General features: G+C 40.2%; 10 protein-coding genes across 10 annotated transcripts; 2 read left to right on the top strand and 8 right to left on the bottom strand. All coding sequences in view use genetic code 12, as the record gives it.

The window, feature by feature from the left end:
- Positions 1-1715: 1715 nt before the first annotated feature.
- Positions 1716-2501, bottom strand: ARV1 (sterol homeostasis protein; the record flags this gene model as incomplete). Its single annotated transcript, XM_051814445.1, has 1 exon — positions 1716-2501. The coding sequence occupies one exon, from the start codon at positions 2499-2501 to the stop codon at positions 1716-1718; it is 786 nt and encodes a 261-aa protein (XP_051672015.1).
- Positions 2502-2627: 126 nt separating this feature from the next.
- On the bottom strand, positions 2628-3953 carry CANMA_002382 (FG-nucleoporin; the record flags this gene model as incomplete). Its single annotated transcript, XM_051814444.1, has 1 exon — positions 2628-3953. The coding sequence occupies one exon, from the start codon at positions 3951-3953 to the stop codon at positions 2628-2630; it is 1326 nt and encodes a 441-aa protein (XP_051672014.1).
- A 96-nt stretch (positions 3954-4049) lies between these two features.
- CANMA_002381 (DNA topoisomerase 3) lies at positions 4050-5747 on the bottom strand (the record flags this gene model as incomplete). Its single annotated transcript, XM_051814443.1, has 1 exon — positions 4050-5747. One exon carries the CDS (start codon positions 5745-5747, stop codon positions 4050-4052), a length of 1698 nt encoding a protein of 565 aa, XP_051672013.1.
- Positions 5748-6420: 673 nt separating this feature from the next.
- CANMA_002380 (uncharacterized protein) lies at positions 6421-8091 on the top strand (the record flags this gene model as incomplete). Its single annotated transcript, XM_051814442.1, has 1 exon — positions 6421-8091. The coding sequence occupies one exon, from the start codon at positions 6421-6423 to the stop codon at positions 8089-8091; it is 1671 nt and encodes a 556-aa protein (XP_051672012.1).
- Positions 8092-8163: 72 nt separating this feature from the next.
- SEN1 (putative DNA/RNA helicase) lies at positions 8164-14010 on the bottom strand (the record flags this gene model as incomplete). Its single annotated transcript, XM_051814441.1, has 1 exon — positions 8164-14010. The coding sequence occupies one exon, from the start codon at positions 14008-14010 to the stop codon at positions 8164-8166; it is 5847 nt and encodes a 1948-aa protein (XP_051672011.1).
- Positions 14011-14454: 444 nt separating this feature from the next.
- CANMA_002378 (uncharacterized protein) lies at positions 14455-15513 on the bottom strand (the record flags this gene model as incomplete). The annotated part of the gene is made up of 1 exon (XM_051814440.1): positions 14455-15513. One exon carries the CDS (start codon positions 15511-15513, stop codon positions 14455-14457), a length of 1059 nt encoding a protein of 352 aa, XP_051672010.1.
- Positions 15514-16100: 587 nt separating this feature from the next.
- On the top strand, positions 16101-17528 carry CANMA_002377 (RBR-type E3 ubiquitin transferase; the record flags this gene model as incomplete). The annotated part of the gene is made up of 1 exon (XM_051814439.1): positions 16101-17528. One exon carries the CDS (start codon positions 16101-16103, stop codon positions 17526-17528), a length of 1428 nt encoding a protein of 475 aa, XP_051672009.1.
- A 28-nt stretch (positions 17529-17556) lies between these two features.
- On the bottom strand, positions 17557-19368 carry CANMA_002376 (uncharacterized protein; the record flags this gene model as incomplete). Its single annotated transcript, XM_051814437.1, has 1 exon — positions 17557-19368. One exon carries the CDS (start codon positions 19366-19368, stop codon positions 17557-17559), a length of 1812 nt encoding a protein of 603 aa, XP_051672008.1.
- Positions 19369-19872: 504 nt separating this feature from the next.
- Positions 19873-21053, bottom strand: CANMA_002375 (uncharacterized protein; the record flags this gene model as incomplete). The annotated part of the gene is made up of 2 exons (XM_051814436.1): positions 19873-20691; positions 21036-21053. The coding sequence occupies 2 exons, from the start codon at positions 21051-21053 to the stop codon at positions 19873-19875; spliced, it is 837 nt and encodes a 278-aa protein (XP_051672007.1).
- Positions 21054-21364: 311 nt separating this feature from the next.
- SEC7 (Arf family guanine nucleotide exchange factor) lies at positions 21365-26776 on the bottom strand (the record flags this gene model as incomplete). Its single annotated transcript, XM_051814435.1, has 1 exon — positions 21365-26776. One exon carries the CDS (start codon positions 26774-26776, stop codon positions 21365-21367), a length of 5412 nt encoding a protein of 1803 aa, XP_051672006.1.
- Between the last annotated feature and the right edge of the window lie 197 nt (positions 26777-26973).

The following is a 26973-nucleotide window of genomic DNA, read 5'->3' as shown; positions in this document are numbered from 1 at the left end:
AGAAAGGACCGTCCTCTTAAACGATCTTTTTGAAAGAGGTGATTCTTATTTATATACACCCAATATATTATGATACGCAAACCAAAAGATCGAGACTGTGTAGAAGTTGCAAAAGAGTTCAAATTGCACAGGTAAAAAAATAGCAAAATCAAAATAACTAAAAGAAAAAAAATGAGCTGTGTATATTTCTAAAGGGGTGGTTATACCGCTATTATGTATGACAGGAGGTATTGCAGGGTAATGTATCTTTATTCACATGAGCTATGAATAAAAGTAGGTACCAATTAAAGCTCAAAAGAGGCTGTATGCAGGATCAAATTCAAACGAGATCTTCATCATATGTTTGTGTGATATGAGGGAGATAGTGTTACAAGTGAAAAGATACAAACAACGTATATATTCTATATACTAATCAACCACATACTAAGTGAATATATATATAGATAGATAGAGAGAGAGAGAGTGTGTGTGTGTGCTTGTATTGCTATTGATCATAGCAAAACAAAAATTATCCCTTTATTCAAATTTAATCTTTAAGAACCACATACAAAGCGTGCAAAATACCTGGGAAATAAATGAAGATACAAAGCAAAATGTTTAGCCAGAAAGAAGGTCCCAACCCATCCTTCATAAACACTGCCAACGGTGGCAAGAAGATAGCAAGGATAACAGCGACAATTTTTTCAGAATCCATATTTATTTAAAATTCTCCTTTTCTATTGGGGATATAAAGTGAAGTGATAATGGCGACAAGGGGTGAAACAGCAGTATATGTATGTGTGTGACAAAAGAAGACGTCTTTGGAATAGGGGTCTCTAGTTACGTAGTATCAATTAGGAGATTAACTCAATTGGTGATAGCAATGGGTACTGTTTTTGATATGGTCCAAGGTGATAGGGTGTATATATCTTTCTCTTTCTCTTTCTCTTTCTCTAGTAATCTTTTTTTTTTCTTCTTTGTCTTTCTTTTTGTTGTTGGGTTTTTGAAGTTTTAAATAGGGAAATTTAAATGAATTTTATATACACTACCTTACTTACTTTCTTATTTACTTCCTATTATTTTGTGTAAAGTATTAAGGAAAGAAATATCGCATTACATTTATTCCCACTAACCGACTAAACTGACTAAATTCCCAATTTAGCCGTTATAACTAGACACACACACAGTGCCGAAAAACGAGATAGTCCAATCTTCTCTTGGCTTTTTCGTTCAAAAATCGTATACGGAATTAGATCTTTAGTTGTTTTCTACTCACATAGTGTTCGGTTTCCAATTCAACTGGGTTGTAATAGTTGAAAGTAACAAGGGTTTAATCCGTCTTTTGTTCAACTTTGTTTAGTAGAGATTACTTTACCAAAAGGCGCATCCCATATTAAACAGTTTACGCCGTGGTTTATATGTGGCTCATACATGGACCTCGCTATTCCCGACAGGGGGACTCGTAGCTACATATTCCCTGGAACTTTAACGGTTCATCTCATCTTGCAGTCATTCAATTTCATATTCGGAATTTATGGTTCAAAAAATAGAACTGATTGATGACTCAAAAGCTGGTAAATTTGTGCGGGACTAATTGTTCTCGTCACGAATCTTTAAACTCCGACATTTGTCTCGGAGTTAAAACCTCGGAAATCCTACAAAGGTATACCGAAAAAGAAAAAGAAACTCAATCCAACTCCGCATTTCATTGCAACGGCATCGCTTGGTGACACTATTCACCCTATATACCCAACTAAAACCCATTTCAACCAAGCGACAACAACATACAGTGCCAATGACGAAACAAGCACCGTTGTCACCACCGTCATATACGCCAATCCAGTCACAACGTGTAACGCTTCAACAACATATATAAACTCAATCACATCAAATGTTCGATATGGCATTGAAATATCATAGGGCCAAATCAATGTCAAGATACGGAACAACTTGATCGAGCCTGAACACATGATTGTCGTTAAAAGTACTGCTGTTATGTAACCCCATTGATCACGTTGCGGAATTGTTGTGTTTGGCCAGTTTCCAAATCCAAATTGACCTCGCATTATCGACTGTATCATAAAGTTAAATACCAAATGACGTAGACTTATCACCACTATAAAGAAGGTGTACTGGTTGATCAAATTTTGTCGTAGTATAAGCTGTACAATACCATTATCAGCACCACCATCTTGTTGCCAAAATCGGCTCTTTTCGCATGTCGCCCATGTCAAATACACGTCAAATAAGACAATCAAAGTAATCAATCGAATCAAATTCTGATACTTCAAGCCCCAACTTGTATGATTACGGATCTTCCATTCGGTTAAATTATACGATAAATGACGGTATGCTGGTTTTTTCAATAATAAAATATCAAGAAATAAAATCACTGCGTCATATTCAATATACTTGTCACAAACTTTGTTGCATGACTCACAAACAGTCAATTTCACGTATTCGCTCTTGTATTTGGAGTATAAGTTAGGTATATTGCGATGCCCACATTCGATACAAATCATGGATTGATGTGGAAGTGGAGTTGTGTTTTTTTTTTTTTTCATTTTTTTTCTTTCAGTTTTCGCAGTACAAAACAACAGGATGTCAAAATCGTAACTTCATTAAATACCTCTGAGATATACGTAGCTCTAAATACATAGCTCTTGTGGCGGAGGAATATCTGGAATATGGCCCAACTCAAATTCTGGTGCTCTAAAGGCTTCCTGTACAGCTAAACTCAAATTAGCAAGCAGATTAGACATATCGCCTTGCTTAACCGTTCCAAACAGCGGCTTTGCATTTGTATTACTTGTAGAGCCAAATGGCAACAGGGAAACTTGGTGGTTTCCGGCTTGATTTGGTGCCTGACTTGAGCCAAATGGGTTCAGGTTGGTCTGGGTTGAAAATGGTGACAGGGTCAGCTGCGGTTTAGCCTGTCCAAAGGGGGACAGTGACAGTGTTGTGTTTTGCGTTCCGAATGCATTAGTGGCTGTGGAGGCTGGTGTCAATGATGGAGCGGCGCCAAATGGAGAAGTAGTTGATGATTGTTGTTGTTGCCCAAATGGGTTTGATGCAATAGCACCAAATGGTGATGCCGTCGTACTCGTCGATGAATTATTTCCAAAAGCTGAAGTAGGGGCAGTATTGGCCCCCGTTGAGCCAAATACAGAATCCTTAGCTAATGTGTTTGAAGACCCAAATGCCAGTGATTGACTCGAGTTGACATTGCCAAACCCACTGTTACCTGAGTTGCTAGCCCCAAATCCACTACTGCCAAACCCGCTACTGCCAAACCCGCTACTGCCAAACCCGCTACTGCCAAATCCGCTACTGCCAAACCCGCTACTGCCAGACGCAGAAGAAGTAGGTTTATTTCCCAGCCCAAAAGCAGACGACGCTGATGGATTACCAAATCCTGAACTATTTGCCTTACTGGAAACAGCATTACCAAACGGATTTGATGCAACCTTGGCTGCTCCAAATGCTCCACTTGTTGTACCTTGATTCAGACTAGAACCAAATGCTGATTGACTTGTCTGATTACCGAAAGCTGATGTTGGTTGACTTGTTGTTTGATTTCCAAATGCAGATCCAGTATTAGAGTTCAGCAACGCTCCAAATGGACTAGCATGTGATAAACTTTTATCTTGTGCGCCAAATGCCAGGGTAGTATTACCGATATTGTTGTTGTTGTTTGCGCCAAATGCTGAGCTGCCAAATCCCGAATTTCCAAATCCGGTGCTATTGCCTGTAGTTGTAGATGCTGGTTTACCAAACCCTGAGCTTCCAAACCCCGAACTTCCAAACCCTGAACTTCCAAATCCGGAGCCTCCAAATCCAGCACTCCCAAATGCTTGACCAGTGTTTGGCAAACTACCAGAGCCAAATCCCGAGTTCGCCGACTTAGAGTTCGCCGCAAATGGATTGGCTTGATTTCCGAATGCGCCTGATGAAGTCCTCTGTGACCCAAACATATGACCTGCTTTATAAAAGAAAACGGAGAGGTTTCGTTGCCTTAACTTATTTTTTTTTGGCTTCATCACTTTCTTTTTTGTGTAAATTATATTCTATTACCTAATATTAGTTTGATTAATTATCGTTCTACATTCATTAGTTAAAAGTGAAACCTTCTGGGAGCATATACCATATGCGTCGTGGTATATCCGTTTCATTTCTTCCACCACTTGAGGTTTGGTTTTCGATCCATTGCAAATTTCCTGTAAGGAATTCTCCAACGCTTTTCGCAAGAATGGCTTTGATAGGGAAATTCCATTAAACTCCATCTTATCAAATCCTTCAATAAGACCAATGCCTAGCGGCGAAGGCTCAATGTAATCAGCTTTCCCCTTTTTCACCTTGGTGACATACTTTCGAGATATAATTTTGTCGATATGCTCTGCAATTGTGGCATCAGTACCTATACCATTGGCATCCATTAAGGCAATTAGTTCAGGTTCAGTCATTGATTGTGGTGGACTTGTTTTGCCTTCTTTCATCAAGCCGCTTGAAATTTTCACCTTCTCGCCCTCGTGAAAACTAGGCAACAGCTTTGAGCTTTCCCATTTCTTGTACGTGAATATGTCAAGATAGTTTCTCTCAGTAACCATTAGTCCGCTCGCTGTAAAGAATTCATCCCCCCATTTCAATGTTGCCAGCGTTAACATACCCTTGGCATCTTTTGAGCAACATGCTAGAAACCGTCGCACAACATATTCGTACACTTTCTTTTCATTGGCACTGCTCAACGAATCAATGGACACATAGTTTACCGGGTGAATTGCTGGATGTGCATGATCATCATGTGATCCATTCCTTGGTTGCTCGTGGCCATTGCTTAGCAAGCCTCCACTATACGACCCCCATCGAGGATCCTGTTTTTGCTTTTCAAAAATACCTCTAAAGTCCATCGAGGAAGGATACTTGTCAGTCTCTGTTCTCGGATATGATAGAAAGCCTCGGTTATACAATTTTTCAGCAGCCTCAAGAGTAGCCTTTGCTGACAATTTAAAGTATTTAGCACAATCCTTTTGCAACTCAACAGTGGTGAGGGGTAACGGTCGGTAGTTTGTCGTTGGCTTGGTCTCTAGTTTAGTGATTTCGCCAGACTCTTCTTTAAGACATCGTTCGTACATGAGCAAAACGTACAATCTATCAAAGATATGTCCCTTTACCCAACCGAAGGTTGTCCTCTTATTCTCCTTCCGTAGCATTGGCTCGATATACCAAAAGGGTTCTGGCTTAAAGTTTTTGATTCTCTTGTACCTATCGACAACAAAACCAAGGGTTGGGAATTGACATGTACCGTAGGATGCTATATCTTTTTTATCAATGATGCTATTTGATTTCAAATTGTCCGTTAAAAGACGTGTAAAACTTGTTCCAACTCTAAAATCGAGTTCCATACGACACGATACGGCTGATGCCGCCTTCATATCTAACGAGATTGGCGACCTGGCTGCATGTAAAATATGATTTCGTTCAAGATGAGAAAATTTGCTTCTCCAGACATCGTTGAGCGAAATCCTACCATTCCCCTTTTTTGCCGCATCAAAGATCTCCTTGCCAATAAATTCACCCTCACGATCACAGTCAGTCCATATCATCAACTTGTCTGAGTTTCTAGCCTCGCTCGCTATATTGTCAAACACGTCCTGTTTCGTCACTTTTGTTACAATTTCCGCAGTGAAAAGCCTTTCTGCAGAACATTTACCCCACTGGAACTGCGGTGGGAAATCAAGGTTGGTGATGTGACCTACCACTGAAGTCATTGTCACGTCGCACAGGCCGCGATTGGGAAAGGTAAATTTAAAGTCATAGTTTTTGATGTACTTGTTTTTCGAGTTTCGGACCAGTACTCGTCCTCCTGCCAATATGTTTGCAACTTCCTTCGCAATAGATGGTTTCTCTGCCACACATAGAATTTTCATGCGTTATTTGTGTTTCTTTGAGGGCGGTTGGTGGTTTGAGATATAGGATCAGATCTGTTTCTTACATTTTTTTTTTTCTTTTTCTATGGGTTTGGCCAACGCGTGTGTCACAAAGTTGGTACAAAGTGGTAGGGGAAGTGAGAGTATCTCTGATGTACTGTTTTACAGTAGCATCTTCAGTTAGACTCCCAGACTTGATGCAATATATCTCTCTGCTGGTGAATGCTACTTTCGTAGCACAAAGCTCACAGAAAAGTTGCGTTGCCTGAATTGGACCCGAAATTATCACTCAGCAAAACTCAAGTAGAAAACTGGCCCTTAAACCTGAGTAATATAGGAATCACAGCTATTCAGGCAACCCACTACGCGTTTCAGTTGAATTATTAGCCAGCTAGCCTATATTTATATGCTATAAAAACCTTTGTGTGTACTGTGGTTCCATCTTCGCAATAGACAAAAGATAAGATAATAACCAAACACCATCTACTCTCAACAACTATACAAATCCGCATCGATGGAGAATGATTACGATTCAATAAACTTGGCATCCACACTCAAAAGTGAACTAAAAGCAACGTCGTCGCCTGGCCAGCGATCACCCTACCAACAAAAAATACCAGTTTCGGAGAGTGAAAGTTATGATGACGATGAATTCGAGCATGACCCAGAAGAGTTTATAACAAACAAACATGGAGATCTGCAATTGGAACCCATTTTCCAGGATTTCGCTCTGCGTACTACCGATGAGCAAGATGATCAACTAGCAGGTTCAAACAACACTTTGAGATTAGGACTGTTGCATTTATCTGAGCTTTTGCCCCCTCTGAATAGCCAAAACTTTGATGAACCAATCCAGCATCTCTCAGGACGGATAAAAGCATTAGAGGGAAAATTGATAGAGCACTCACAAGTCTATAGTACTTTATTGAGAGAAGGGGATTCCAATGTGGCCGAAATGAGATCGGTCATTCTACAAATTTTTCATCAACTATCTGAATGCTATTTTTCCTTGAATGAGTTGTACTCGAAAGACATGTCGTATACAAAGTCTGTAAATACCTACTTTGATGCCTGGAATTTAAAGCATGACAGGGTATTGCTGAAAATAAAACGGGAAAAAAGTGAGAGGAGTACGCATGGTGCCAAACTTTCGAGGTTGTTAAATGAATCAACAGCGCTTGATGACGATATCGATGAACTCCAACAGCGAGTGGCAGTGTTGCAGAAGAAGAAATTGGTTTTGAACAAGGAGATAGAAGATACCACTAGCGTGTTGGAGAGTAAAACCGCTACATATGGGGAAAACTTGCGGTATTTGGAACAAAACGGCAGAGAAATCCTACAAGACTATTTGCATTACAATGGTCTACCAGAATCTGATTTTACAACTTTGTTGAAAGAACAAACTATAGACCTTTCATTCAGCATGCCTAAAAGGTCAACTTTCGACGTGGCAACCAATTTCGAGCATCCACATTCAAATATGCCTAGACTCCAGCCCAATGCTAATACCACCCCTATAAGCAGCGTTGGCAATGGGGGTTCAATAGGAATGAAGCCTTACGAACCTCCTTTGGTACCTTCATCACCTACATTGCCACTGCAAAAGCCTCTCCCCCTTCACGACGAGTCTTTGATGAATCATGGCCACGGTCCCACCGCATTTGAGAAAGGATATGCCATTGGAGCTCAAAATTCAAAGCTACTCAAAAGCCAGGTTCAAAGCTTCCTTCACAATGTTGTTCTGCATGTACCAAAGAAAAGCGAGGTATCTCAATTAAAGCATTTGAATCGTACAGTCACTACAACTTTGGATGTAGAACCCATTACCACTTTCTTACGACTACGTGTGGATGCTTTGAGTGATCTAGTAATAAGCACATCTAAGAAGGCTGCTTATTATCACGATTGTGATAAGCAATGGTCCCAAATCCAACGAATAATAAGTTTGCAAGAGGAACAACTAGAACGCATTTTAAAGGAGTCAAAGGCCGACGAAGATATTACGCCAGTCATCAACGCCTTGAATCAAACACGGGCTCAGTTAGAATTGGCCATGAAACCAATTTTGCTTTTGAATTTGGGGGGAGTTTTACTGCAATTGGTTCGTAATGAAGTCGAAGCAGTGACAGAAGCCTTGTCAATTGTGTCAAAAGGAAAAAGTATGAGTCAAAAACAAAGCTAATGAAGGAGAGACAAGGCAATGTAAAAGTATTGTGTAATTCTTAATGTAAATGCTATTAATTAAATGCTAAGTTCACCTTTTAGGTGGTTTCCTTCGAATAAACATGCTTGGAGTCTGTGGCTTTGGTGGTAGCACCATGCCTGAAGATGTTGGACCAACAGGTCGCTTTGGAAGTGTGCCAGAAGAACTTGGTTTTGGACGATTGTCAACATTAGAATTACCAGACGACTTCTTCTCAATTGGATTAGGTGGTACTGGTCCCGCTTGCGTAACTGATCTCCCATTAACAACTTTTGCTTCACTTGGTTTAGTTTCCACCACCACTGAACCTGCACTCCCTGGTCTGACTGGAAGAGTTCCGGAACGGATTGGTTTTACTGAGCTTGTCGATGATGGCATTTGGTTTGCTAATGCAGGTAGAGATCCACTGGTCGGTTTCTTTGGCAAGCCTTGATTCAAATTAGCTTTTTGCTTTTTGTTTTTAGATTGCTGTCCATCATTTTGAGGCCGCTTCAAAGCTCTCTCCGTAGGCTTGAATGTCGACGTACTTGCATAGCTGCTTAAGAACCCCGAATGTGCCTTTGTGACCGCATTTCTATTCTCAGCATCGTCTAGCAATCTCTTCCACACGGCATTTCTCTCCAATGAGCTCTTGTTACCCAATATCCACAAAGTTGTGCATGCACGAGTAAGTGCCACATTCATACGACGAATATCACTTAAAAATCCAATGCTTCCATTAGCACTAGCTCGAACACAGGACATAATGATAATCTCTTTCTCCTGACCCTGAAAACCGTCCACAGTATTGAAATCAATTTCGTTGAAAATTATTCTTCCATACGCTCTTTCAAACACACTTTTGATGGTCCTGATTTGCTCTTTGTATGGCGAAATGATACCAATCTTTCCAGCGATTTCCCCTTGCGGAACCATGGCCATCATTTTTTGAACCAATTGCAAACACACATTGGCTTCTTCTGTGTTAAACAACGATCGTGTCAACTCGTTCTTCTCGTGTCGACTAACAATGTCGAAAAACCTATATGGCGTCAAAGGCTCAACCAGGTGCCAAGGTCGAGTATTCTTTTCCTTCATCCCAGGTCCATCAAGTAACTTAGAGTGATAAAACTCAGCGCTGGGAAATTTTGAAATCAGGGGGTGCATTCTGTACTGCGTATTCAACAAGTAAATTGAGTTGGGATGATTTTGCTGCATTCTCACAAATAAACTCTGGTCATAATTGAACGATGCAGCTGCTTGAGACAATACCGTAGGCGGTAATTGATTTGGATCACCAACCATGATACACTTTCTACAACCATACCGAAGTGGAATGATTGCCGCCAGCTCTAAACACTGACAAGCCTCGTCAATTATCACTTGATCAAATGTCACCGATAAATTGGCAACCAAGTCATGGGCAGATCCTGATAATGTAGAGCACAAGATGTGTGCTTCCGACAAGATTCTGGCTTGAATATTTCTTCTATCAATCTCCTTGTTTCGGTAGGCAATAGACGTGCGCTCTCTTTGCTCATCAAGTTTCTTAGTGAGTTCACTTCTTTGCTTGTTGATTTCACGCAACATCTGCTGAACGCTCTCCCTCTCCTTTGGATCTAATGTCTCGTCGTTGAGTCTAGATCTAAGCCTATCTTTTTCTTGCGTCTTTTTGGTGAGTTCAGTCCTGAGATTTGGATCTGCTGCAACGTCTACTTGCTTAGTTTGCAACTCTTTATCTACCAACTCTTCCAACGTCAAGTCCCTCACTGCTGGATTAATAGCATCACTTCGTCCAAGTCGAACAACCTTTAACGGCATATGTTCACCTTTTGAGTTCCTTACCCCATTTCTTAATCTCACAACCAATTCATCAACGGCAGCATTACTTGGTGCACATATTAAAATCTTGGCCTTTTCTGATGGCGACGGAGCCTTGGAAGGCATGTCGATGGCTTTTTCATTCCTTCCGTGGGATAATGAATATCCTACAATACCTAAAATAGTTTTTGTTTTACCTGTTCCTGGGGGACCTTGAATCAAGGAGAATCCTTCACTCAGGTAAGAGCCAATGATGGCCTTTGCTTGAGACATATTGACATCGTAGAGTTTAAGCATGTGTTCCACATCCTTGTCTGCGACTTGCGTAGGGGCAGTAGGTATTGCCAGAATGATTGAGTCTACCAAATCATAATACTGCAACCCTTGCAACGAGGAATATTCTCTTTCTGCTGTCACCATTTGCATTACTCTCATACCAAGGATAGTTGCTTTAGGGGCTAGAGTTGCCACGAGCGGCGAGGTCCTTGCAATCCGCAAAGTAACATCAGAATACTCATGATTAACATATTTGATTTGTCTAATTTTCGCCAAACATGTCGGAGTGCTTTCAGACTTCATATACTTTCTTCTTTCCTTGGGTTGGGCTATCGATTCGTTATCACATGCGAGTACAAGCAAATCGCTTTCTGTCAACTTTCTATTCTCGATGGTTTTCTTGCTCATTGACGTGAATACATCATAAAATCCATCCACTGATGTTCTCGTCCCAACGAGGATCTCAAAAGGGTCTTCGTCAACTGTATCTCTAGCTGATTGGACCTGTTGCCAGCACTCGAGCATGAATAATGGCTCCATAGTTGACACATACTCATTAACATCATTGTAATGGTCTTTAACCTTGGTGTACGCTGATCTGTCATTTGAGGGGTAGTCATTTTTGAAATTGTAGTTCCATTGCAAGATATTGAGATATAAAGATTTAAGATCGACATTTAATCTTAATCTCATCCTTTCCTTTTCCAGCTTCTCAGAATGTGCTCTTTTCCGAGGCATTCTATCTATCAGGCGAATCGCTTTCCCATTCAAATCAACCTCGGTGATCTTAGAAGCCTTTTTCTTGCTAACAAAGAGGTCGCTAGTATCTATATCACCTTCATCATCAGACGAATCCGACACAACTTTCTTTGCCCTAAGAGTGTTCAAAGATCGGCCTATCACTGGTGGCGCCTTCTTTGAATTGAACCCAGCCGGACGAGGAGGAGCAGGTGCATGTACAGGTACTTTTTCAGGTTTTGATGTAACTCGGGAGTTTTTCAAATCCCGACGAATATTGTCGAGGCTGTTCAATCCCTTGACTTCCTTCGGCAGTGGCGCGACCGGGGGTTCACTTGAAATATGTCCAAATCTAGCCAATGTTTGTTGCTGCTTTGAACTAGTTTGAAATTTGTTTGCTGTAGTTGGCGAGACCTCTCTAACGAATTCAACTTTCAGTTTTTCTTTCACATTGGCTTCTTCAACAATCTTGTTGACCAAATTTGGGTTGACTGACTTTGCTCGTGATATAATTTCGTTTCTTTGAACCTCGGTTAATTTGTTGTTGAACTTCTTAGCTTTAACTCCAAAGTTTGCAAGTTTTTCAAGAATACTGTCGTCCAACACAAAATTCCTGTCATTGGCCAAGTCAAAAACTTTGAAAACTAGAGACACACACGAATCTAAAAGAGCCGTATCGCCTAATTTAAGCCAAGTCACCATATACTGAAATGCATTCATGAAAACAGCAAATAAGTCGGGCGCTGACTTTTCACCAGCATGAGGAGTAACTGCATCAGCAAATGAGACAAATGATTCCAACAAAAGTCGACTCAAATCTAAAGTGTCCCGAGTAAAGTCCACCAACTCGTGCATGTGGTACTTGCCTGCCCAAAGCATTGCTTTCTGGTATATCATGATCAAAAATAACAAGCTCGAACTCCAAAATTGTTCAACATCTTTATAGGCTCTGGAAACATCTGGCAGTGACAAAATTGAACTCAACGGATCGGTTAATGCCGACACCACATCCATTACAATTCTAACTGCTTTGGGTGTTGGCTCGAATGCCTCCAAGTTAGTCAATACTGAGACGCTGGAGTTTATTGCACTCAATGTTAGTTTGAAATTGTGGTTCAAACTTTCCTCGATGCACTCAAATCTCCCACTACCATCGTACACTTGACTTAAAAGTTCTAAAGCTGATTGAGTGCACAAAGGTGAAAAAATACAGGACCATATGGTGTCAACGCATTGCGAATTATTTAGTAAATCTTTGAGTAGTATCTGAGGTGCAAGACTGATATTACCAAATATCAGGTTCACATACTTGATTACAGTGTCCAAAGATCTTGCATGCTGCTCTTTTGCCTCTGTTAATCGTTTGTTCACACCTTCAACTTTGGTAGGATGAAATCGTATTACAACAATCAATTTTTTCAAACTCTTCATAATTTCTTTTGCAAGATTTACATCGGAGTTGATTTTTGACTTGGCCAAAGCTTCCCAAAGCATTGGAAAGGTGTCAAATAATATGGGGATTTTATATTCAAGCAACAACACACTGTTGTGGCTCAAAATGGCAATATCATACCTAATGCATTTGGTGATGAGTTCGATTGCACACTCACTTTTTGCATTGATAGCTAATGCAATTAACGCTTCACCGATGCAATCAATCCTTGCCCTTAAGTGTCTGTAGGTCAGTAGCTTGATGGCGTAGTTTGCATCACTCAAGTCACCCTCATCGTCGAAATCAAAAACTCTGTTGAATAGATTGCAGCCAAAATTTCGCACGTATATTTCTCTTTTCAAGCTTGGATCATTAGCTGATGATGTGCCCCCAACTGAAAAGTTCAATAAAAACATGCCCAATTTTAAGCACACATTCTCTCTTTCAGACAGAGCAATCGATTCAATTATTCTGGGCATCCACTGTAACAAGTCATCCAAAATCCAATCGTTCAATGCACACCCCTCCGCCGATGCTTGCAACAATTGTTTACGGAATGCAGGATTAAATTTGATGCAATCTATAATCTGCAGGTGGTTTATGGGTCCAGTAGTTATCCAAAAACGCGAATTCAAGCGACACAAGAGTTTTCCAAATACTTTCAACAATGTCGGTAGTGGTTCGTTCAAGTTTGACATCAAACTATTTGCAAGTAGTCTAATGACGGGGTAAAGTCTTAGATTTTTGTGTTGGCTCATGACCTCAATGTCCGCTGGCACATTGAGCCTCGTTTCAAATGCATCGTCATCAGTAAAGTCCACAAGGTTATTGAAGTTTTGCCAGAACTTGATTGCATTTTTGTCGGTGTAAAAGGAGGGATCCTGTATTTTGTACAAATGAATATCAAACTCTTGAATAACTGCTTCACTGAGTCCCATTTTATCATAAACCACCTGATTTTGTCTCAATTTTTTGATCCACCGCGTCACCAATGACTTCTCATCACCTTCCCCTTCAAACATTAAATACACTAACCCCGGAAGCAAATTTGGAGGTACGTAATCATCCAGTCTGTTTACCAATTGTGAAATTATGCTCAAAAATGTATCTTTGATTGGTCCAGATTGCCTCAATATGTTCGGATTATTTAAGCACCAATAAACTGCAATCTTGAGCTTTTCATCTGTATTTGTATGCATCGCATTAAGACACTGGTATGATGCTTTTATCAATGGAGATAAAATTGAACATTCCCATGCTGTAATTGTATTCAAAAATTGCTCAACATTGGCGATTGGGATTCTTCGCTTTGTTGCAAAGCTTAGTCTCAATTCGGCCTTCCCCTTATTGAAATAGCGCTGGCATTTTTCGCATGTAGTTAGACACTTGGCATAGCTTGGTTGTAGATCTGTACCATATGAGCTATTTGGAAATGAAAAAAGGATTAAGGAGTAGGTGGCTATGGGGTATAGACGCTTGTTGCAAAACCAATGATCTGTTGATGTATGTTTCATCAAATAATTATGACTACGTGTGATAGCTTGTTCATGTACGGACCCGTCACGGGCTCCGTCTAGAGACCTGCTAATGATTGACACGAGATCATCGTATTCGTTGTCGTCATTAGTGGCGTTTTGCTGAACGCTCGTCATTAATGATTATATATCGAGCGACGTGTAACTTTCGAGTTAGTCGGCAACAGTAATAATATTACTCCTTCTTCAAAAGGGGGGAAGAGCACAGTATTGTTGCTTCAACGAACAAAGCTTTATGCTGTAAAGAGAGCGTTTAAATATCAAAGCGATCGTTGCAAATCCTCTTGAACAGGTGAATGGATCAGTATGCATTTTTCCTTTCTCTTTTTTTAGTGAGAGCCCTTCTTTTATAGTTAATTGCGCTACCGGGCATCGGCTAACAGCAGACGCGTTTAAGGGTATCCCGTTGAGAGAGAAGAGGATTTCACCCAGAGATACAAAACAGAAAGGTGGTGCTTTTACACAGACATGGACTTTTGGAATTGTAAGTTTTGGTGTTAGAGAACTTATATACAACGTGCCAAGGATGCTGCGAGACTCACTTTGACTTTTTCAATCAATCTACTCCAGCACATTTGACAAATCCTTATCTAATAAACCTCCTTCTTTTCTTTCCTTACCCTGTTCAACGTACTTTTTCCCAAATAGAAGTACTAGCAACTTTTCGTATAAATTGAAGAGGTATCCAGCTGCTACTAATAAACCACCTGCAATTGTCCCCAATTTTGCAATAAACTGTAGGAATGGAATTCTCTTTTCTCTTATAACCAACTTGATAGGTTCAAATTCGTAGGCAAAATATATTCCTGGTATGTTTTGAGGTCGTTTTGAATGTGAGTCGACCTTCACAACGTGGTGATGTTCAGTCAATGAATACTGAGTTGTGTCGACTTCTAAACCTAACTTCTCGTACAAGGTAGGAACTACTTTTGCATGATACTGGTACATTTGCAACTTTTCGTCAGTCACTTTTCCCGTGGCGTCCAATGGATTGTTCAAAAAGGGGAAGAAATCACCATAAGAAAACTCTTGTATCACATGGCTAAAATTCAACGCTTCCAAGGGTACAAACAGTCTATCCCTGTATCCAAACCCTTTGGCTGTTATTCTAAAATCTCCTTTAACTTGGTTGACTGGTATCGAGCCAAATATATGACAGGCAGGAGCTCCCTCATTTACTCTTCGACCCAACTGGCCAAATTCGGCTCTCAAACTCTCCTGCATAACTTCATCCAAATCGGGGGTTTCATGGAAATCATTTGGATTATTGATGGAAAAGCCTGGAGGGATGAAAAACTTGATTCCCTCAAAATTTAAAGTCTCACCGGCAAGAAACCTGTCTCTAGTGATATCTTCGACGTTTGTGTGTAAGAACTCACACGGCATTGCCACAATCATATCAAGATTTATAGTCAAATCGGACCGTAAAGCGTCATCAACAATGAATTGTCTATCCACATATCCACCTATGTATCCACCGATCTCGACCCACAATATAAGTAGTCCAAAAAAATATGTAAGCAAAGTAGAAAACCCTCCTCTCTGCGATCGCACCTGAGACAGGGGGTCCACTTTTGGAAATGCGTCAAAAGTTTTCACCCGTTTGGAGAATGAGTCCATGGAAAGTGTAGTTTGTAGAAGGTCTAAGAAATCAAAAGTCCTGCGCTTGGTTCAGCCAGTTTTGACACGACTTTAAATTTCTGTTGTCTTTTTTTTTCTCTTTCTTTGAATTTGGTTCAAGCGACCTGTAAAACGCTGGAAAATGATACAACTAACGTCGGTGTAAGACAAGTAGTGAGAGCAATTTCAAAAACATTGGAGGTCTGCGGTGTTGCTCTGGAGTGAGCCCTTCGGTTTCTGGAATGATAGACTATAGTGTAATGGAAAAGGGCTGATATCTTTGCAAATATATGTATATCAGTAGGTATCTACCTTGATGGGGCCAAGACACAAGTTTAGATGGCATCACCACTTTTCTCTTGAAAGGCAAACCACACTGAGTATATAACGTACTTCCAAGCCAATAGAAGTGGTGGTACTTCAACTACCGTTTATTCTATTTTGATTTCGGTACATGGTAGCATCAGAAAACGTTTTGCGCATATAATATGCACGATTTCTTAACATTTATTTAGATGATATCTGACTAATAGATGGCAACTCCTCCCTGAGTACCACTCGATAGCGAGAGTGACGACTAGACACCAATGAATGACGAAATAGAGTTTTCCCAAGATCCAAATATACAAGAGCTACAATCGTGCTCTCTCATCTTTGATAAACTTAAAGTTGATTACGATAACCTCGGTGGATCGATAGAGGTGCCGTTGCAAATGGATGAAGGAAAGACAATAACCTTGGTACAAGCAGGGGAACGAGGACAATCTGTTCCTTTGTCGTCTAAGAAAGTGGGGTTCTTACCACCACTAGAGTTGCAGTTCCATTTGCTGCACGGATACCCTGAGCAAAATCCACCTATTGTCAACTTGAAATGTTCAGTATTGATGCAAGAGAAGATCGACGAGTTGCAGGAACAGTTGTTTCAACTATGGCAAGATTACAAGGACCGTGTGATATTTAGCTTGATTGATTATTTGCAAGAACGATCTCAGTCTTTTCTCGATGAGCTTTTACCGCCCACCATTGAAGTTTCAGATTTGGACCAGTACAACTATATCTTAGCCTATGATGTGCATTCCAAAGAAGAGGTGTTCAACAATCAAACGTACACGTGTGAGATATGTCAAATGGGAAACAAAGGAATAAACTGCACACAGTTTGACGAATGCTTGCATGTTTTCTGTAACGATTGTTTGAAGAGTTATTTCACATCGAGTATAGTTCAAGGTGAGGTGGATAAAATACACTGCCCTGAATACCAATGCACAAGGAAATATATCACCACTAGAGATGAGCTTATGAAACTAGAAACTTGGACGATGAAAGACGAGGGAGTGAAGGAAGTTGTTGGGACTTTATTGACACCTACAGTCTCGGCGGGTAAGCTAAAGAAAATACTCCTGACTGACTTGATACAACGTTATTTATCGCTCTTCAAGAAGTCTCAGTATGAAATGATTGGCAGGCTTCTACCGAGAAGACTTGTCAAATGCCCGCGAATCGGTTGCGACGAAGTGATCTTTCGAGAAGATTTGAATGAAAAATTAGTTGTTTGTCCAAAATGTCGGTATGCATTTTGCAACGATTGTCGAAAATCATACCACGCAAGATTTAAAACCTGTGTGAAAGTTGAGGGAGATGATGGTAAGTATGGAGGCATATCAATAGAGGACTTGGAAGCTTACAATCATATGGCCCAAGGTTCACATGACAAGAAGATATTAAACGCAAAGTATGGTCGAAATAAAATCTTGAAAGCTATTGACGAGTACGAGATGGACAAATTGTTTGAACAAATGTTGAAGCAGGGCACTGATCTCAAAGAATGTCCCGGTTGTGGCGCTGTTATTGAAAAGTTTGAAGGGTGTAACAAGATGAAATGTAGCGAATGTCTCACTTGTTTCTGCTTCAATTGTGGAACCCAAACTGACAATAGTTATGATCACTTTACCGATCCGCGTTCCCCCTGCTACAAGTTATTATTCTTTGGGATGCTAGGGGCTGAAGATGACTAAGCCAAAAAAGGTGAGCAAGCTTTTGTATTTATGCGCTCTTGGGTCTTTTATGTGGCCTTCCGTACCTATAACACTCCCTATATAATCTCCTTCTTCTGAATTCATAAACAATATCCAGGTGCACAACTCCTTCCATGTTGTCGTATATCCACCCTTCTTCTTCATTGTCTTTGACTATAAACAAATCCGGTTTCAATGATCTCTCCTCGATGAAAGCTTTCGGATTTGTGTCCAAAACCCACTTGTTAACGAAGCCCATGTCAAACTTCCAGTCATGAGGAGGTAACACCTCAGACAAATACTCAACTCCTGTTGGCCTCCTGCCAGAAACCCTGGTTTTGTTCTCGGTGTCGTACATGGTAGTTGAATACCTATAGAACGACCAGTTGTGCTTCAATATACTCTTGATTTGCAATTGAAATACCTCAACTACCCTGACCTCTGGCGCATCATCGACGATAATATCATCACGATCAAATTTCTTTCCATCATTGAGAAGTTCATCTATGAATGATGAGCTTATTTTACCATTCAGCTCCTCTGATACCTGCAGCTCTGCATCTTGTGATAACTCGGCTTCTTCTTTGGCTTTTCTGGCTCTAGCTTTCCTTGTATTGCTCATATCCACCAAATACTTTTTGGCCTTGGGATGACACAAAATTAGTCCTACCCAGCCAGATTGGATGAAAATGGCCCTCCAGGGGATAAATTGCCCAAGAAACAATGTTCCAAACGTGGCAAGTAATACACCATAGAATATAAACGTCGATAATCTCTCATCCTTGAATCCAGCAGTCTCAAAGTAGAATTGTTCCCCTTTGTCCATTCCTTTAATCAAGTCGGACGTCAAATTTTGAAAGTCTCGCAAGTTGATTAACAAATCCAAATTGGATTTTCTGTGCCTTGCTGTCTCCTTCTTCTCTTTTGGTGCATTGTTGCTTTTCGCCTCATTTGACGTTATTTGAGCAGATGAAAGAGTCACATCAGAAGCTTCATCTGAAATTGAATATGTTGATGATGCAACCTCGGCATCCTCCCGTAAATAATCCTCATCGACCATATCTTCAACAATACTTGACTCTGGGGTTGAATTGAAGAAGCTTAACAATGACTGGCCCCTTTTCTTCACTTTGATCAAGTCAAGGCGTCTTGGAGGATGTCTGTAAACGTATCCTGGGATAAGAACACCAAAAAGGAGAAATATCAATGGATAGGCGATAATCAAATGTGGCCAAAGGCAAGCGGCAGTGTATAGCACGAGAACACTCAACGTTTTAGTTGGTTGTTTCCAAGTAACAATGTAAATTAACGCATACTGTAATGCAAAGAAATTTGTCATCTTACTTGCCAACTTCTTCACATTGGATGCCAACGTTCCAATTGACAATCCAGGCCGCTTGTTTCTCTCGGGGTCACGTAAACGCTTTTCAAACACCTCTCTCTCTGGGATATCTTCCGGTAATGTAGACTTTAACAACTTTTCAATCATACGATCAGCAAAGTGACTATTTGTGGATGATGACTTGCTTTCGTTATCCTCGGCCGAATCTGGCATGGATGCAATGTGTTGAATGTCCTCGGCTGTTAAGTTGGAAGGTAATCCTAACCCCTTACCATTGCTATTGAACTTTTCCATACTCATTTCCAAGAGTGTCGATGCTGTTGATGCTGCAATTGCTCTTTTACTGCCTGGCTTTTGTTGGGCTATGTTGTTACCTTTTTGTACTGCGCTGTTGACGAGATTGAATGCGAGATCCCTGTAATGTTGCTTTGACGAAGATTCCTCTTGGGGATTGGAGGCAAATGCTGATTGGTATTGCTCTTCTTCTTCTCTATCCATGCTATTTCACCCGATTCAAATTGTATTTTAAACTTTCTTGGAAAGAAACTGTTGAAGAAAGAGCTTAGGTTTAAAAAGAATGTGGGGGTAGTGTGAGTAGATTTTGATTTTTGACAAAATCAGAAAGCGCATATGACAATTTTTCTTTACAATATTCGCAACTTTACGTATTGTAACCAGTGGTCGATCAATTGCATCTGAACATTGGTTTGCCAGATATGACCAAAAACTTCCTACATTGTAACTAAAGAAGCTGGTAAAGGACGCACACAAAAGGATTGGAGATATTGTGAACAACTGATATTAACAAAAAAATTAACAGCCATAAAATGCATCTACATAAAACAGGGTTGGGTTGTGTTGCCAAAGGGAACACAAACGTACTTTAGAGTAGATAGGCATTGTCGACGATAGACTCACTGGTTTTGGTAACGACTAGTATATCCATTTCATTGAAATTAAATACAGTTCCCTAAGGAAATATACAATATACTATCAGCTTAATCATAAAGATGGGAAATCGTTTTCATTGAAAGATTTTCCACCTCTGAGGCCGCCTCTGCTGTTACCTCTACTGTTTCCTCTGCTGCTGCCTCTGCCGTTACCTCTGTTGTTACCTCTACTGTTACCTCTGAAGCCTCCTCTCTTTTCACCTCTGAAACCACCTCTTGGTTCTTGTGGTTGCTCATCAGCAAAAACGGCATCAAATTCCAAGAAAACCTTCTCCTTTGGAGCCTTTGATTTGGTCTTCTTTTGGTGAGTAGAAGCAAAGTACTCTTCTTGAGTCTTTTCAATCTTTTCCTCAGAATTCCACTTTTGTTCAGCACCTTCGTTGGCTTTTCTCAATTTCTTAGCACCATCCAACTCCCTTTGTTTTTGTTCTTGTTCAGCAAGGTATTCTTGAAGGGATTTCTTAGGAGTGGTATCGACTTCCTCTTCAGCTTCCTCTACCAAGTCAGCCTCAGCATCTTCGGTTCCTTCAGCTTCACCTTCCAATTCTCTAGTATCGGTGTTACCCCAACCTTGCTTAATCTTTTTGCTGGAGTCGGTCTTACCAGATCTTGAGTGACGGTCGAATGGCTTCTTTTGGTGCTTGGTAGCGGTCGATTGTGGTGGTGCAACATCCTTGTTGTTGTTCTTGGTCTTCAAAGCACCTTCGTTTCCAGCTGGCTTGGCCTTCTTCTTAGCCTTGGTTGGGTCTGCTGATGGTGGTGGAACATCAGCCTTTTTAGAAGAGGTGTTCTTCCTTACAACCTCCTTGATTGGAAGGTTAGCAGCGGCATTGTCTTCCTCGACATCGTTACCTAACAAGTCGTATAAATTCTAGATTGTAGTTAGTATCTCGTACAGTAGGTTTGTAATGGAGTCATGAAGTTTTCAAGCTTCACGCGCAAATTGAGAAAGATCACACGAGCAATTGTTCTGTTCACAGATTCTGGCAAATCAAAAGCGTGCTATAGGTAATTTGAAACAAAGTGAAAACGAAGCAGTACAGTTCCTCTTTCTTAAGCTTTCAGTCTTTGGGACTTCCCCTAGTCTGCAAAAATGAATGGGTAAGGCTGACAAAAAAAAAGACCTATGCTTCCCCTCCTTACTATGAATCTTCTAAACAGCACCCAATTGACGCTCAATTCCAAGTCATTCTTAAAAACGAGAATAAAACATACTTTGTTTTGAAAAGACATGATGTCTGCTATTCGGATTTCTTTGATATAATCAACGATAACTCTCTTTACAAAGTGGAGGTTTTAAAATTTTTCTCTTTTCTTCAAAATGTTGAAAATTTCATAAAAACCTGTGAGTGAGGAAAAAAATTTTCTGTGACTTTGTTTGGACTTATATGCAGAACAAGTGAATGGAAGTACTGTATTTTGCTACTTCTTCTCCAACGCTACCAGCAAATTACTCCGAAATATCTACACCACAACCAAAAGGCAAGCCATTTTGTATGATTGATTAAGTACATTATCTTCTACGCAAAATAAACCTTACAAATCTATACCAGATTGTCAGTTTTCACGAAATCAACACCAATTCTCGCCAAAAATGCTCTAATTGCAACTCTCATGTCACTTGATAAATTCTTTGACAATATTTCCAACACTAACTTGTACATCGATGGGCCGTATTTTTTGAAATCCTCGTCATCCAACTCGACATACCCTTCGTAGATTTCAATTATGACCGGTTTCCAAGTACTTATATTTCTTTGCTGATTTGTCTCATCAAATTTTAAAAAGTTATCAACGATGGCAATACACAACGTATGCAATTTTGTCAAGATTGCTCTCTTGTCCTCTGATGAAACTTTTTCATCGTCACAATACATGCGGAACATTATATTGATGTAAACCGCAGACGACGACGACTCTTGTTTCAAAAGGTTTGGCAAGCGCTCTATCACACCTGCATTCCATAATCGAACCCTCAAATCGTAATTTTCATTGAATGACTTTGCAAAACTGTACGAACTATTCAAATAGTCAGCCAACTTCATCAACTGGTTTAAGGGAATACTGTCATAAAATAACTCATTTTCGAATAATTCAGACAAAGTTTGAATTAATAGCAATTGCAAGACACTCTTCACAACAATCGACGATTTCTCTCTTGATTTTTTCAACCTAACTTCATTGTCATCGAGTAGTTCCTTCTTCAACTTCGAATCTTCCTCTCCGTTCCCAGTTATAGAGAGGTTATCCTCGTTTCCTTCGTACAATGGATCCAATGTGAATAATTCTTTGGCGGTGGTGAGCTCAAACAAGCTAGCAAATGCTTCTGATATTTCTTCCCATTGTGATGCATTGAACTTGGATGAATTATCAATCAACACCGTTGTAAGGCATTCGCGTCCTATTCTTGCAATGGTGTCATTCTCCTGACAGATACACGATATGATCAACTTCAAGTATTCATTCAACATGTGGCTCAACTCTGTGAAATAACTGGTAAACAAATTAATCATGCTTTTCAAAGCTTGGATAAGCGTTGTCGATAACCATACCGATAAGCTATCGTTCAACTCATCCAAGCTCAATTCCCAGTGGTTTCCCAAGACCTGGAACATTGGGAATAACAACTCACGACTAATTAAATTCCAAAAGTCTTGGTCAAAGTACTTTCCATACTTCATGATCAAGTCAAATAAATTGTTCAATGCTCTCGATCTCACTTCCAATTCCTCACCTGTCATAATGACATCATAGAAGCCAAATAATACAGGAAACCAAAGTTTTTGTAAAGATTCGCCGCGGTTTGGATGCTCAACATTGTTTTGATCAAACAAACTGTATTGTGCAATCTCGTGAATCAACTTTGATAAAACATCCAAAGACAATAAACTAATCCGTTGGTACCTTTCATTCTTGGTCAACGTAGTGAAACATACAACCAAATCGGAAAATGAATCCTGCTTTTTCACCTCTTCGACATATTCTTTATTAATCCAAATTGCCATTTTATAGCTCTTCATTACCAAGGTCTCCTTGTTCTCTTTTGCTGCTGCAGTAAGAACGTTGAATATGGTTTTCCAGCCTGACTTTATTTGAGAAGCTCTGGCAAGAATCATATTGTTTATACACTCAAGTACCATGTCCTTTACCTCTAGTGATCGGTTGTGGATTATCACATACTCGAATGGCTTGAGAAATTGCTTCTGAAATTTAAAATTTGCCAACTCTTCGATTTCAAGAAACCTCATTGAAAGCTGTCTTAATGAGTCCAATGCGAAAAACAGGATGGACGGATTCGAGTGGCACCCTAACGCATTGAATGTCTCACCCATAGTTGCCCAAAGTTGTGACCACTCCAAACGAATTCTGTTCATATTGTAGTAGCAAATGTCGACAAATTTCTGCAATGAAAATGTTCTCGGGTTCGCACTTTGGCCAGAGGAATCAATCTCTCCCTTGGCAACTTCTGACAAGGCCTTAACAAATTCAACAATGCTGCTCCCATTTAAATTAGCACTGTTGGTGAATACTTTGTCGATTGCAACTTCTAAATCTGTTTTGACCAACAATCTTGCCACTTCGTCAGAAAGATGCTGATTATGGAATTTGCTTGCAGCCGACTGTGCAGGACTTTGCGATGTAAATGAACTAAAGAAGCTCGTACTTGTCCTTGTACTATCTGTTGAACCTCTGGTTATAAGTTTCGAGGTCGTAACATCGGGTATGGAATCCTGATCCACCCCCTGAGCAATCAACTGCAAACGCTCAATCTGTGAAATGGATGTCAAAATTTGATTCCAAGCTGCCCCTAAATGATCACCTTCCGAAACTGCCAAGTCCAACATAATGTAAATTGCATCAACATTTTTGCGCTTCATCTCTTCAAAGTTGCTCAAGTTTTGAAACTGAACTAATGCACCAATAAATGATGCTCTTGCATAGTCCAAGTCAAACATACAAGCGATACGGATTGACAACTTTATTCCCTCCAAGCAGGCCTTTGTTACCACATCATCATCATACTCTTTGAATGGCGGTGTCAATCCCGCAAGTATTGACATCCACAAAGTGTCAAATATGGATTTCACGTGTAAGACACTAGTTGCTGCGTAAAACATCACATCTCGGTCATCCACTTTCGCTTTCTTTCCTAGATTCTTCATCAACTTTTCTGTCTTTGTTGTCATTTCCTTTGATGCAAACATATAAGCTTCACGAGCCAAATCGCGCCCTCCAAAGAACCCTATGGATTGAGATGATGGCGCAATTTGTATATCACCTGCAATGAGAGCAGCGTGTTGCTCAGACTGTAATTTGATCTCATTGTTCAAAATTTCGTCATATATCCTCTGTAGCAAATCTCTTGGCAAGTCTTTTCCATCGTCTATACCTGAGTTGTTCATTATGAAATTGTCAATATTCATCCTGTTTTTAACCTGTGGTGAGTGAAGATCAGTATTTAGCATGATAACCGAGTATCCTAACACATAAGCCGTATCAGCGTTTGCAAAAAGGTGAGGGTTTCCTTTGACATAACGTTCAGCAAACTTTAACAAAAATCGATCAATTTTTTGCGCTTCTCCTGGCAACCTGAAAGATTGCAAGAATCGCCTCATTGCATCAACGAATTCAGCATTTTCAAAGTCCATCTGATCCACAAAAGAGTGCATGATGGAAATGTTTTTATCATCACCTTCACCGAGATACTCACCAATGGTGGCCTTGTCAAGGCCGTCAGTTTCCAAAAGAAAAGTCGCAATGTCTTCAGAAGAGTCGGATTTAATGAATCCCTTTTCTAAGAAATACTTTATTCCTCTCTTAGCCTTCTGGTTGAATTGCTTTATCCCTTCAAGTAGCGCCTTCTTTCTCTGTTTCTGGTTTTCAAATTGTTCAATCTTGTCTGACTCGGTCTTATTCAAGTCATCTCCATTGATAAACGACGTATTTCTTGTAACATTCAGTGATGTGTTGTTCGAATCAGAGCGGTTACGGTTCAACGACAAGTACGACTCGCTGCCTTGTTCCAAGAGTTGCATCTTGTTTGAATTCAGTATTCCCTTTTGTGCCCACGAATGCAAGGAGCGCAAGAAGGCGACGGAACAGCTAATTGATGTCATTTTTAAAGCATACTCCAATGGAAACAATGAATAAACGGTTGGCTGTGGTGGTTTTGACGACATCGTGCTGCTTGTTAAGTTGGCCACTTTGCCAACATCATAAACCGCTATACCGCTTCTCCGATTTTCCCTAAAAGCTTGCTTCTGCTGGGGCGTCACCTCAACACGCTGTAATGAAAGTTTGGTCAAATAGTCAATGATTTTCTCACACATATTTGGCATGTTACTGTCACAGTCGTAGTTTAAATAGAATTCAATAATACACCTAGAATCATTGCACAACCTCTCGATGACTGACAATAGATAGCGCTTCTGGTGTGGACTCGAAGTTTTCATTTCAGCAACGGGGAAATAAATTTCATCCCAAAAGACGGGAATCTCCCTCTTGAACTCCGATCGCAAATTGGAAATGATTATCCAAAATATTTCCAATGATAACTCAAACACTGGTGCTAGGTCAGATGCAGCATTCTTTGATAATGCTAGGTTAATGTATTGTCTGACGGCATTTATCAAGCGTACTTTTTCATGGGCACTGGGTGATAAAATTACCACGTCGTGGCTTAAGAAAATTTCTATATGCTCCTTGAGAATAGTATGAATAATGTGTAGTGACAAAAGTTTAGATCTCACCGAGTGCGATTTCATATCAACAGTAGTGGAATCTAAAGTTTTGATCGAAAGCTTACACATAGCTCTAAACACCAAAAACGCATCTTTGACTTCTAGATCCTGGTCATCTTCTGTGGCGCTGCTGGCTTCATTTACCCTGTCGTTGTCATTTAAGGAATCGTTGATTGTCTCTAATTGCGACAACGTTAACCTCTCCTCTTCTCTACCATCTGGAAGATTTACATTTTCAATAGACTCAAAATTCAACTTTGACGTGTTATTGCTTTGGCTTCGGGACTTTCTTGACTCTTCGACTCGAGAAAAGATTGCTCCAATGACCTGTGTTAAAATACCCTGGGCAATCGCCTGGTTTCTTGCCGTTAAGGAAAAAATAAAAACATTGTAGATTTGTCTCACCGCTTGCAATAAAGATGCTCCGTGACAAGGCATTAAAAGTATTGAGTGCATCAAAGCCCGAACTACTTGCAACTCCAACTCGGGGTCTGTTCCTTCTCCTTCAAAACAAGACGATATAACACTAACTGAGTCGTCGGTGAGTTTCTTCTTTTCTAATGGGTCATCAAATTGAGCGTAATCAAATAGTTTTGCAAACAAATCAACGGCCTTGGACTTCAACTCGACACTATTCGAGTCACAGCAAGCTTTTAACGCATCAAATATCATGTACGGTTCTCTTTCCTCGGACTTACTTAAGTAATCAAGGGCACGCTGTATCAAACCTTTAAATTGTTCATTCTTTTTAGCTTCTTTCGACTCCAATATGGAGTCAAAGCTTTTCTTGAAGATTTGCGAGTTATCGACGGTTGCACTAGAGGCAAAAGACAACACCGAGGTCTGCCTTCTGTGATTGGCATTTGCTGAGGACTGTGCTACAACTGGACTACTAGCAGCCGAAACTATGGGGGATGATTGTGTAATGGTTACATCAACATTGTTGGTATCAGAACTGTTGTCATTTCGGGTCAGCTCATTGTGGCCAGAGACTTCACCAGAAGCATCCTCCCCATTGTTCTGCTGAGCTTCTAGCGTGTTTTGTTCAGATCCTTCCAACTCCACTTTAATTCCATTCTCAGTGGACGTATCATTCTTGTTGGCGTCCCCATTGACCTTCTCCTCTTGTGAATCTTCAATTGCGTGATCTTGATCTTTTGCATGAGCTGGTTCTTCTGTGGACCCATTAATGGTACCTTCCTGATTTACAGACATGAATTGGGGTTTTGTGGGTATAATATTCCGGCTCTTGAAGTGATTTAGTGCTTTGTTGAACCTCGCTGTTTTAATTTTGTTGGCCCGTAACTATTTTTATTTTTTTTTTCTCTCGTTCTTCTGTTGTTTTTGTTCAGATTTGCATGGCTTTGTGAAAGAACACGGATCAATTTACAATAAAGTTAGGTCACTTTATA

Source organism: Candida margitis (genome assembly GCF_024628925.1).
Source record: "Candida margitis strain CBS 14175 chromosome Unknown scaffold38, whole genome shotgun sequence".
NCBI lineage: Eukaryota > Fungi > Ascomycota > Pichiomycetes > Serinales > Debaryomycetaceae > Lodderomyces > Lodderomyces margitis.
This window is presented reverse-complemented; position numbering and strand designations above follow the sequence as displayed.